Source organism: Prenolepis imparis, unplaced genomic scaffold (assembly GCF_030444845.1).
Source record: "Prenolepis imparis isolate NDT839.2.m4 unplaced genomic scaffold, iyPreImpa1.0 SCAF_4, whole genome shotgun sequence".
NCBI lineage: Eukaryota > Metazoa > Arthropoda > Insecta > Hymenoptera > Formicidae > Prenolepis > Prenolepis imparis.
Window position 1 is genome coordinate 3,033,668 of NW_028141162.1, and position 12,312 is coordinate 3,045,979.

The window sequence follows — 12,312 nt, forward strand, 5'->3', positions numbered from 1 at the left end:
TTATCAAGTGTATTTATTGTATGGATTACATATTACATATCAAGTTTAATTTCTTTCTAACGAAACAGAGTTATTAGGATAGACTCGATGAGAGATCACTTGCCACGAAAAGAATATAGTTTTTAGTAACTTAAAAAAATAAAAAATAAAAATATTACGTCCTCTCGTGTTCTACATTCAACGATGTGTGAAGTGGTTCCACAAACTGCGGAAGCGACGCGATTAAAATAATTTGGCATTGTATCCATTCTTGCTTGGCGTGATTCTGCTGTATCGTCCAAGTCGGTATTACAACAAGAAAAAGGGTGAAAAGTAGATCGTGACGCCCGCGTTATGCTCGCGCGCGAGATGATGCGAGAGTAGGTATGCGAGCTCTACAAAACGATCAGCTGGCGTCGTTTCCCGCCAGTTTCCTCTCGAATTCTGCGTAAGACGATACGACGTGAGGGACTCCGACCAGAGTACAGGAGAGAGAGACCTTTCGGGCCCTCGACAATGGTCCCGTCCTTCTTCGTGCCTTTTCTCTGTAATTTGTATATTTTCCGAAGAGGTAAATTGCGCGCGAAATCAACACAGTGCACAATCGCTCGTATAAATCCATTCTAATTACCGCGAGTGGCAAAGTCGTTTTCGCAAAGTGGCTCGTAAAGCGCGAAACGTGCGGTATCGATACGTCGCGTCGATTCGATATGTGTGCGCGATAATTAACGATCCACTGTGGCTTTAATAGATCCGCGTGTACATAATTGTTAATATCCAGTTCTATACGCGTGTACATAATTATCGATAATGTATAGGACTAATTCTAGAAGAAAATATTAGTGATTTATTTATTTTTTATATCGGTGTTCTTTTATATCCTATTTTAACTTCACGGAGAAACTGTTAATCGCCAACGGACCAAAACTAGATCACGCAGTCACTCGCGCGAAATCTCGATGAAGTCTAGTGCACGTGATCGTGTTAAGTGTAATACCGTTTCGCTAACAGTCAGACGGCGTCATGTAAGTCGGCCGTGATTCACGATGTCAACGATTAAATAAGATTGTTGAGAAAATAACTGGTGGCAGTCAGAGAGCGGGACTGTGTGTGATGAATGATTCGTTAAACAAGAAACTACGAATGTGCAAAGGTGCTTTTACGCAAAGCTTAACGAGAACACTTTGTTTTCGCGATGATTAATTTCGGAAGTGAATAATAGACTGTGTTAAACTCTCTTCTTAGAACTTTGTTCTAACTCATTCTAACGCACACCATGTCACATCAGCTAGAATGTAAATTTGCGTCATTTAAATTGTAAATCCTTTCTTGTTTAACGAGTCATTTTTATTATCGTTAATTGCTACCGGAATCCGGTTATTTCTCTATCGCCTTTATTGATGTAGTTTTTCATTCGAGAACATAAATCGTTTCTACTTGCCATCTATCGATATATATATGTACATATGTATATAAATTTTTCTCCGGTGGTGTGTATATGTATCTATATGTACAAAATGAGGTAATTAGAACGCATAACGCATAACGCATCCTGCGCGAAGAACGCGAATTCACGCAGTTATATGGTACGTGGATTCCTAATATGGCGACGTTATGCTGCATGATTTCTTGGCGAGCCTTCTACGGCTTATGTTAGTTCAAGTGCGGGCCCTTTTCACATAACACGATTGCTCATCCATCCGGTGTAACCAGTACAGGAATGAGGGACTGTTACGTCGCTTTCACCTTAAAACTAAACCCGCCAAGAAGCAGCAGGCAACCCAGATTGAATAAACCTGATAGCAATCCAGCGCAGCATCGGCGAAACTTGACTCGTCGTGAAAAAGTTTCAAATTTATCGAACCTCAAAAGCGGAACGAATTATAATTGTAATAAGCGATCTCTTCCGCTCCTTTCTCTCCAGAGATCGTCACGTTGTAAGAGATAGCCGTATATTTATTTTCGCAAAGAGAGCCGCGCCTTCGCTCGCAAAAATATTCCACGCTCAATGCAATGTCATCGGACAAATCATGGCACGGAATGCATTGCTGCTTAGTAATGTCGATTACGCTAATGAAAAAAGAAACGAATACTCTGCTATAACGGTTGTGCACAACGCACTCGCATTGACCGACATTGCGAAAGTATAATCTCTTCTTCTTTACATCCTGTTGGTTTGGTTTGATCCCTCTTACCTAACGGTTCATTAGAAGAGATAACATTTTTTTTAGATCGCGCGAATATGCAGATTTGATATCGTTAATCCGAGCTCGCACATAATCGCCAGATCGCGTAATTATTGTTTACGCGATGAGATGCTTTGAGCGAAAAAAAGCCTCGCGATTATCGCGAGGTGAAAGTACAATAAACCGCGACCCATTTTTTACCAGATGCTACTTGACAAAGCGTATAATTATCCTATTGCGCAATCGTGAGGTAAGAATCCCGGAGTCGTAAGCTCGATTATTTGGCCATCATTCGCGCGAACAATCGTAAAAATTTATTTTATCATTAATTCGAGTATGCCTGCAAATTCGAGCACAGTTCTCTTCTGCGCGCTGTCGCAATTTTCCGCTCTAACGCTCGACGTTTTGCTCGACATCGTTTGAAGCTTCTCTCAAACGCTTCGTATTTTCGAGATGACGCGAATAACTCGGAAACCTTTTCGACGGGCAAAATATAATGAAAACTCGCGCACGATATATTTGTCTCTGCACAAAAGCCGCTCATCATCGACGTGTTTTGTTGTACATCGCCGAATACATATCTAAGGTTTAAGGGGTGCGCGAACGAGCTCGACAGCCACTTAACCACGTATGTATGTATATGTACGTTTTCCTCTCGCGAAGCTTAATTGCGACCGGGCACGGCATCGCGCGCGTTGTCGAAGTAAATGAAACGACGGATTATTTCTGCAGATATTTTCCTCGATCGCGGATAAGCGCGCTGTATAAAGAATGTCCGTTACGTTCGTTCTGGAAATTATCGAGGGCCATCTACTGATTTGTTAGAATCAACGTTCCAAGCCGTCGAAAACGCTAATCATCTTTTTTTCCAATGAGACCGTTGTAAAGAAAAAATATAGCTTAAATAATGGCTCGTACAATGGAACCGGAAATTAACATAATTTGTTGAAAAATAATTCTTTATAAAAGCGCTCGCGTGTTTGCGAAAGAATCGAGTATAAGTATAGCGTTTCCGCGCTGCTGACGCTTCGAAAAATTCCGCGCGACGAAGGCAAGTAAAGGGGGATTCTTCAGCTTCGGTAGAGTATCGTGCACCGTCAATCTCCGTCGGCGGTACAACACGCGACATGACGTGACCATCGTCAGGTTCAATGACGACGACCGCGGCGATTGGTCGAGGCTGGCCGTCATCGTCGTCGGTATTATGCACCGGGCTTAATACAGTAGAGGGAATGCAAAGAGCGAACCCTCTTCCTCCCCTTAATCCCTTCACTTTAACTGTTTGAAATATATTCTACGTTACGCGCTAATCCTGGTGTCTTTGAAATGGATTCTCCATTCTGCCGGTTCAAAGGGAAAAAAAAATTAATTTTATTAATATATTCGCAATTCTTCGATTATAAACTTTTGTATATTATGTCGTATACAAACGCGAGAGATTAAAATTGATCAATTTTGTTCTTGATAAAATTTTTATCATTTTATTTTCTTTCGTTATCAGGGGACTTTCTGCTGCATCTGACTTTACTTCCCACCGGCACGTGTTTCTACTGCTGCCCCATCGATTTAAATCGGGACGTCCAATTTCAACTGTTTACCAGGTACACAGATTGTTCGTGAGTAGAAATCATCATCGCACGCCGTACTTGAATCATTTTTCGTATAAATTAATTCTCTTGATTTAATATTCTCGAAATTAAAGTATTTAATTAATCAAACCTTTCCTTAATTCAATAGTTCGTCAAAGCTGTTCGCGTAACTAATTAATTAGTTAAAGTTCTAATTAATTGGAATTTCTTTGATTGATGGGAGTCTGAAAATTAATCTCTCAGGCTTTCTGTCCCATAAGTCAATGGAATCCACCATCGCGACTGTATTAAATTTCACAAATTTTGCTCATAGCGAACATTTTTCTTGCGTTTCGCATTAACGGCAGGCGAAATCCGACGTATCCATCCATACTGGATCCCAACGATGTCGCGACATTGTGGAGGAGTAACTTCAACGTTAAACATCCGACTATCGTTTACCTTCACGGATACAGTGACAGCAGTTCAGGGAAGGGGCCCACCACTGTACGAAATGGTATGTCTTTATAAATAACCAGTTAAAATCGACAAGCATACCTTGCTCGAGCTGCAGTGCGATCGATTGCAAGAAAGGCGTCCACATAAATGCATAAAGAGGAAAGCATTCTGTCAAGAATGCTCGTCAACTTTGAGATGCATAGAAAAAGTTTGATGTATTCTTCTTGTCAGTATGAGACGAAAGTTCAACGGTCTTCGGCAAGTGTTTTTCTATCAAAACGCATTTTATCTTTGCTCAACTTGGAGACGATAATAAATATGCTGCAAATATTTCTGTAACGTTTCTAGTGTGCGTGATATTGCACAGTATATATCCGCTCTAAATATCAAAATAGCTGGTTAAAAGTTACCGCGATGCCTCGCGTACATCTTTCCGCTCGTAGATTTCGGTGAGCAAGTAGGCTGGATCCATTAGAAACTGTATGATCTATGGATATACCCTGCCAAAAACCTCAAGAAATTCTATCAGGCTGACGGAAGTGTGGGCGCTACCGTAACTCGCAGACGATAAATTGCGAATTTTTTCGCTCTCCAACTCACGAGTTGATTCAATCCAATTTTCCGCGACTCCGAAGGAGGCGCCTTTGTTTACTCGTTCGTTCTAAAAGAAAAACCGCGCTCTCTGCTCGATTTTTCTTTCAAATTCCCCACTCACGCGATTCTGACATTATTGTCAAGTCGAACAAACAATTCGCGGTTAAACGTTGTTTTCGTTTACGTCATTCGTATGCAAAGATTTTAGAATATTCCCTACATTTTTAAAAATTAAATAATTTATTTACAATTTTTTTATCCATCGTCTTTGTTTTTCAGCGTACCTTCGTCGCGGGCATTATAACGTGATATTGATGAACTGGGCGAAATTGGCGGTGTTACCGTGGTACATAAGTGCAGTGAAAAATTCCAGAATCATCGGCCGTTACTTGGCTCACGTGATGAGGTGGCTCGAAGCGCAGAAAGCCGTTCCCTTATCCAAGATTCATATAATCGGTTTCAGTTTGGGCGCGGAGGCTGCCGGTTTCATGGGGAAAGCTCTCGCTCCACGGAAGGTAAGGTGTACATTGTAAGATGATCTTGCTAATAACGATCGTCAGTCACGGCGCATTGCACATTCCCTCGGCTAATCGAAGGCCGCATTATCGGAACCGCATTAGTGCTGGGAGTCTCGCGTCGGGAGAGACGCGATATCGACGCGACCGATAGACTGTACATATGTATATATTCAGGTGGAAACCGAGCTTGTATATACATACGTTGAGAGAAACGCGCTTTTAGATAGGCAGAATCACCGGATTGGATCCGGCCTATCCGTTGTACATGGACACCGGAGAGGAGGGTCACTTGACGGGGGCTGACGCTGCATTCGTCGACGTCATTCATACGGACGGTGGCAATTTCGGATTCCCTCAACCCCTCGGCCACGTTGACTTTTACCCCAACGGCGGGAGTAGACGACAACCCGGTTGCGATTTAAGGAGCATCCTCCGCATGAGCTTTCGGAGAATCATAAATCAATACAGTGAGTTTCGACGTCAACATGCTTTCTCTCTCCGTTCCTCTCCTTTATTTTCATTAGTTTTATTTTTACATTCGTTTTTCCTTTTACTTTATTTTCCCATTTTTTTTACAAAATAAAATCTGCATCTCTGTCCAACTCGCTGAGTATTTTGACACTTTCCGCCTACACTTTTTTTGACAGTTGCCTGCGGACACAATCGAGCCTGGCGTTACTACGCGGAATCGGTAAACAACCCCTACGGATTTCCCGCGAGTCGATGCTCAAGGTGGCGACCCGGGATTCGGGCAAACTGCGTGTGGAAACCCGAGGTTTACATGGGCTTCGCGGTCGATCCCGAATGTCGGGGAAAGTTTTATTTGAGAACGAACGCGCAAGCACCGTTCGCCAGAAATTCGACGCGCCATAGATTTGGCAAGTGACGATCGACGTGAGATAATCCTGGATTTGGATGAACCAAATTAGGGAGCAAAAAGGATACTCCGTACCGCTTCCGCCAAGATAATTGTCTTGGACAAAAGTTGACAGAAGGAGAATATTTAAAAAAAAGATCTTCTCTTGCGACAGCGTATTTACGAATTACGTGTTTTGCGGTAAAAACGTTTGTATTTTTACCGTTATCACATTGTAAATAATGAATTCACGGCACAATTAATTTTGCCGCCTCCTTCGAGAAATCGCTAAAATGACGATGAAAGTTTCTCTTACCTCCCCCTAGAAAATAAACAAAGTGATGAAACGCGACGATAGTAACCGATAGCGAAAAGCTCGAATCGAATTGCGACAAGTCGAAGAGGAAACAACTCGTGCCGGACTCTTTTAATGTCAACCATACTACGATCTCATGCCAGATATAGAAGCACATTGTTTACCGTCGCTAACTCTAACCCCTTAATTGTCAACGATATACGAATAATAGTTGTACGACACGACTATAGAATTACATAACATGTAATAGGAAAAATACGTGACTAAAATTCTGTAATAATAATGTGACTTTGCATGAGTTTGAGAATACTTTTGTATGAAAAATGGTATATTGATAACAAGCCCAGATTATAAAAACATGCAGAATTTAACTGGTACCATTAATCTTGTGTCTCTTTTTTACACTTTTTTTAAAAGAAGATTTATACGCGTTATATGCAAACTCTAGTGCATAGTGCCAATCGATTAAATAGATTTGTCAATTGACCTAATAATATTTGATGTTCCTTCGTATTTTTAAAAAACGACGTGAGTTTTCTATGATAAAGAAAAGAAATTTAACAAACATAAAATAGAATGTCAGAGTAAGAATGCTAATGATCGGGGAACCCGCAAGTTTCGTGCTATATCCGATGCACCCCGCCTTCGTGGTATGTAAATTTCAAGGCCGAGGTACTTTATTATTTTCCATTTTTGGAGAATCGATAGATCAAACTCTCTGAAATCACGTATTCATATTAAAAATATCTCTATAGAACGCGTGTTGGAAATTGGAAATATTTAAGAAAGCCAGATCTACCTCCATCTGCTGCTCTTATTCTGCGCTATTTCACAAAGTACGAGGTCGCGAAACGAGGTGGTCTTCTCCTTGTCAAATATCGCTTATGACTAAATAGTCTATCTTAGGGAGTCAGGAATTCCTTACATCTCTTAACGACGAAACTTGTCGACCGAACTTGAGTGAGTCGAAGAAATTTCGTTCGCCGTTTTCAATGCTCGTTAAACTAAAACAATTTTTCCCGCTCTTTTTTTTTCCCAGAATAACTTTCGCACGTTCTCGAATATCTCGCAAGAAGACTTTTCGAACGAATCAACGAATGCGAACAAAAATGGTCCTTTTGATAATCACGCGTTATTAAATTCGAAAGTTGTGAGTTTATTCTCCCCTTTAAAAAAGTAGAGCGCGATAGCGATTTTACAAAAGCTCACTATGTAAAGCGGAAAGTAGAATGCCAAGATATTTGCGAAGAAACAACAACAGCAGTAAAAAAAAGAACTGTAGACAGAACAATATAACATATTTAGCGGTCGGAATGCAATTTCAGGATCGATAGAATGATTTATGTACAGCAGAAACATTCTCTGACTCATCTTGAAGATAGCACCGTGACCTTTCACGATCATGTTAAGCACTGTTCGATTTCGGAATACATTTCGCGTAGGACAAGGCAATATGCGAAAATAAAATCAGACGCGTGTAAAGCGAAGAAACGTCGCGAATTCTCCCTTAAACGGACTAGACAATCCTCTCTTAAGAGAGAGAGGCGCGTCGAGGAGAATCGACAGACTCGAAATTCACGGTACATCTCGGAATCATGAACGAGACATATATTGAGCCTCCGTAGGATATCTGGCCGACGGTCAATCAACTCGGCATGTACACTGAAAAATTCAGTATAACGGGCGGGTCGATAAGAATCCAATGGCCAGGGTTATAGATGACCCTAGTCTTGAAAGACCACGTTACGCGAAAGGCCTAAGGTGGCCCTCTACGCTTCAGCACGTTCTACCGTATTCGGTGTCGGTTCTTACTCTTTCTCTCCCTCGAGGAGAGACTCCCCCGAGTATCGTTACCGGCTATATTCTCGCGTGGTTATAACATATACACCGCGTCCCAGAGGTTTCCACAGTACTTTCTTTCATCCGCTATTATTATTAAAAATTCTCTCCCCTTCGAAGACAATTTTTTCGCAGCAAAAAAATTCCGCGCCGCGTTTGCTGCGACATTTTTTATACTTTTTTTTATACAATACAAATTTTGAATTTCAATTTTTGTCGAACGCTTTCGCGAATCACGTAAGCTTTCACAAGATTGCCGCGGTAGTGAGTTTCGAAATTTATGCGAAATTTTCTTCGTCGAGAGATGAAATCTGGGGTGAAACTACGGTCTTTACGGCCTTTATCGCCGCGCGAATCGATGAAACGAACTAACGTCGGCAGTTTCCGCGCACTGCTAAAATCGCTGCCACGATATCGACTATTTGATCCTTGCATCGTCGGGGGTGCATTGTCCTCCGCGGAAATGAGAAACGAAACACGAAACGTACCGCCGCCGTCATCGCCGCCGTCGTCAGCCCGTGGCGTCGTGGATATCGATCCTTCTTTGTTCTCGTTGTTGAGGAGGTTACAAATGTTAGACTAGGGCCACTCGCGTGTTGCACCCCCATGACAGTTACGTGCATTCACAGCGTGTGCATTTACGTGGGCTTTCTCAGAAAAGAAAAAAAAACTTGTACAAAGAGGGTGCATATATCCTGTATATACTTTGACACTTTGGCACTCCTACTTTCTTTCCGTTCCCCGAACTATCCATCTTTTCGAGTTAAAGTTTGTCATATACGAGATGTCCCAGAGCGCGCTAACTCTTATTTTTCTCAGCCTGTCTTCTAATATCAGCGAGATGACGGCAGCTTCGATGGATAACGAACGAATGGATCCCTATAGATTCACACGGTATCTCGCCAAACTAATTTTCAGTCTAAAATAGTATTGAAAGAAATCTTTTTAGAACGTATTCCTATCCGATGATGTCACGAAATTAGCGTGTTCGCGTTCGTACGGGTCTGAGAGTGACACCCGAAGCATTAGCACCTCGTTAATGTTTCCTCGCGAAGGACACGGATAGTTCGCTTGTTCTTTCGGTTGCTGATGGTCATCGCTTCTTCATGTCCCTCTTCGTGTCACGTCGTCACATAAACGTAACTTCGAAATTACAATCCGACGAAAATCGAACAGCCACGACTACTATTGTACAAAGTTGGGGGAGCTTTTGTTCTCTCACCGGTGAACGGCGGGCTTCCATTTGATTTATTTCATTCCTGTTCTAATTCCGGGCTTCTCCTATAATGGAGAATCTCGAGTAACCAAATTGAATCTCCTTTCCTACAAACGGCGGCGCAGATAAATGCGCGGAGGCACTATTTGCGACTCGTCAAAATATTCCGAGAGAATCCGATCGCGGAGGATAAATTGGACTTTAAATTTCGAGAATATCAAATTAACGAGGAAATGAATTTAAAACCATCCAGCTTTTGCAATTTTGGAAACTGAGGGTACATATCTGTAATTCAATTATCATTTATAGAATCGGAAAGGTTGAACAACCGATATGGAAAAATTGCCTGTACACTCTTTTGACGATTTAAAATTTTGATTCAATGTCTTTTTAACGACGACGACGAGTTAATGAAACCACGAGTTGTTCTGAATGAATCTCTCAAGTGTTCTTAAAAAAGCAGTGTAAAGATTAAATCATCCCATGCCAAAATATCTACTGGCCTTAACTTTTAAAGTACCAACGTTGCTCAAATAACCAGCTCGCTCAAACGCGTGATTTAAAGTTTCTTGAATCGCTCAAATATCGATAGATGTTCTTGTGAGACTCGCTAGCACTGCATTTATCTACGTGCTCACGTTAACAAGGGGTAGCGGGAGGGAAAAACTTTGTATGAAGTTCAATGGAGGTAAAACAGAGAGAAAGACGAGTGATTCGAGAAACCTTTTAGAAATTGAATAACTCTCACGCAACCCGACGAAAGCGGAAGATTGCATCAAGTCGCGTTTCTAGCGTGCATTATGGTGGTTTGTACTGGTATTATCAACCCCTAACGCCGAACGCTCCAAGAGGTCGACGACCAAACACTTATGAGTTCATTATTTAACTTCTATACCACGAACTTTTGATTTAAAAACTGATATGCGCATACTCTCTGAAATTACAAGCAATAACTCATATCTCGAAGATCGACTCGCGAAAACCACGCACATTATGTCATTTCTGTAAAAGAACTTTATAATCACGATACGTTTCTTTCGAATTTGCAAAATAAAATCATTCTAAAAAATAATTTTCATATTCGAGTGAATTTTCAGGGATAAAATAAAATACGTGCCAACGACGAGGTAAACTAATTTTATCGAAAAGTATTAAAACACAGCAGCTTGGATTGGATCGTTAGCTGGCCATAACCGCGTGGATCGAAAAGTTTTTTAGTTCGCCAACCGGGAACGCCAACCGAGGGTTCGTTGGAGGGTGGTTGAAACAACGAGACTCGCCTGAGATCGCGTGGACGTGCACTTACGTGACTCGCAAGGGGGAGTAGACAGGGGCGTAAAACTTTAGTCCGTCGACGGTCTGACTGCCGCGAGGTACAATCCTGCCAGCTTGTTATTTTCTGCAAACCCAATTACGTTGCATCGAGGGAGAAAATTCGCTTTGTTTTTACGACTGCTGTGACTTGGATATATGTGTGCGCGGCCGTTCCTAAATTAGTCTAAAGAAAAACATCGCGACAAAATGGTGTGACGGGCATGACATAAAATAAACGGGACGTATGACGATGAAAATTGATTTTACGTGAAACATACAAACGTTTTTTCAACTATTTTAAATAGAAAAACATTTATATAATTCGGTAATACCTATTATATTTATATTTTCTACAAAAATTGTGTAAAAATTATCAGATATCTCGTAATATAATTATGAGATATCTTTAATTTCGTAATAAATCATAATTATATAAAGAGATTATATCTTAAATGCGATATCCTGTTAACGATGTTCCGTTCGCGCGGAAATGCGAAACTGACGCAATCAGCGTTGAAACAATATCGAAAGTAAAGAAGGGAGCGCAATATCTGACGCCGATAATCTCGAGCGAGTGACGAGCCGTACACATCGATTTTCTTTTCCTTTCTTACCTTTCGCCTATCGTTCTCCGTACATCACGACGGCGTTAAACGAATATACAGCGGATAAAGTTCACGTGCCCGGCCGTCGGGTTACGATCGGGATCTTAACGTCGAGTTGGCGTGAGCCTTATCTGAGAGCCGCCACCACCTTGTCAAGTTCTATCGGTTCGTAAGAATCGCTTGATTTTTAAACGACGCGCAAACTCCGGGGGCGCTTCCTACGTTCGTGTGTTTATATTGTCTCAAGGTTGAGGTTGATCGTTCCGTTGCAGGGTCTCTCCAAGGCCCCCCTCGCGGCATTGTTTAACATACGTCACGCGAGCGCGCTAAATGATAACTTGGCTTGGAAACTCTTCCAGTCTCTTCGTTTGCCTCTTTCTCCGCGCTGATAATGGAATGCCGGGAACGTCCCGCAGTCTAGCAATTCCAATTTCCGATAACGAGCAACGCGTAACGATAAATCAGTCGACCAGACGTGAACCGCTTCGCGAAATTCCCCGGTCTGCTACACGACACCGCGAACGCGATCCATGGTTACGGAGGCTGCACGAGATATTCGGGGTATCCCGGTAACGATCCGTAGTCGACCATATACGCAGCTTCTTGGCAGGTTTCCCTAGCGGGGACACTTTTTACTCCGTTCCATCTTGCCACGATCGCTCTGCCAAGTCCGGCACTGACCTAACAAATTATCCCCGAACCGGGACCTTGAGAGGATGGAGAGCACCGTGCCACGAGTTACAAACACACTGGTCGTACATACTGGGCAAGATTTAAACTTATTCAAGCGAAGTAACACACGAAGGCGAAGGAGAGACGAGGTCTCTCGCAGTTTCAATCCAATCGGAATCTCAAACGAAGA

The 12,312-nt window shown here is 42.0% G+C and overlaps 2 protein-coding genes across 8 annotated transcripts in view; one reads left to right on the top strand and one right to left on the bottom strand.

Annotated features, from left to right (window-relative positions):
* Positions 1 to 12,312, bottom strand: part of LOC145935100 (uncharacterized) — a 129,504-nt gene that overhangs the window by 8,918 nt on the left and 108,274 nt on the right. The window lies entirely within an intron of this gene.
* On the top strand, positions 4 to 8,262 carry LOC145934975 (pancreatic lipase-related protein 2-like). Of its 2 annotated transcripts, none has more exons than XM_083035925.1 (6): positions 4 to 550; positions 3,667 to 3,781; positions 4,102 to 4,250; positions 5,066 to 5,301; positions 5,528 to 5,771; positions 5,952 to 8,262. In XM_083035925.1, the coding sequence occupies exons 1-6, from the start codon at positions 496 to 498 to the stop codon at positions 6,188 to 6,190; spliced, it is 1,038 nt and encodes a 345-aa protein (XP_082892051.1). In that variant the 5' UTR covers positions 4 to 495; the 3' UTR covers positions 6,191 to 8,262. The 2 variants fall into 2 exon arrangements, with proteins under 2 accessions (XP_082892051.1, XP_082892052.1); XM_083035926.1 differs by having other exon boundaries at positions 3,667 to 3,766.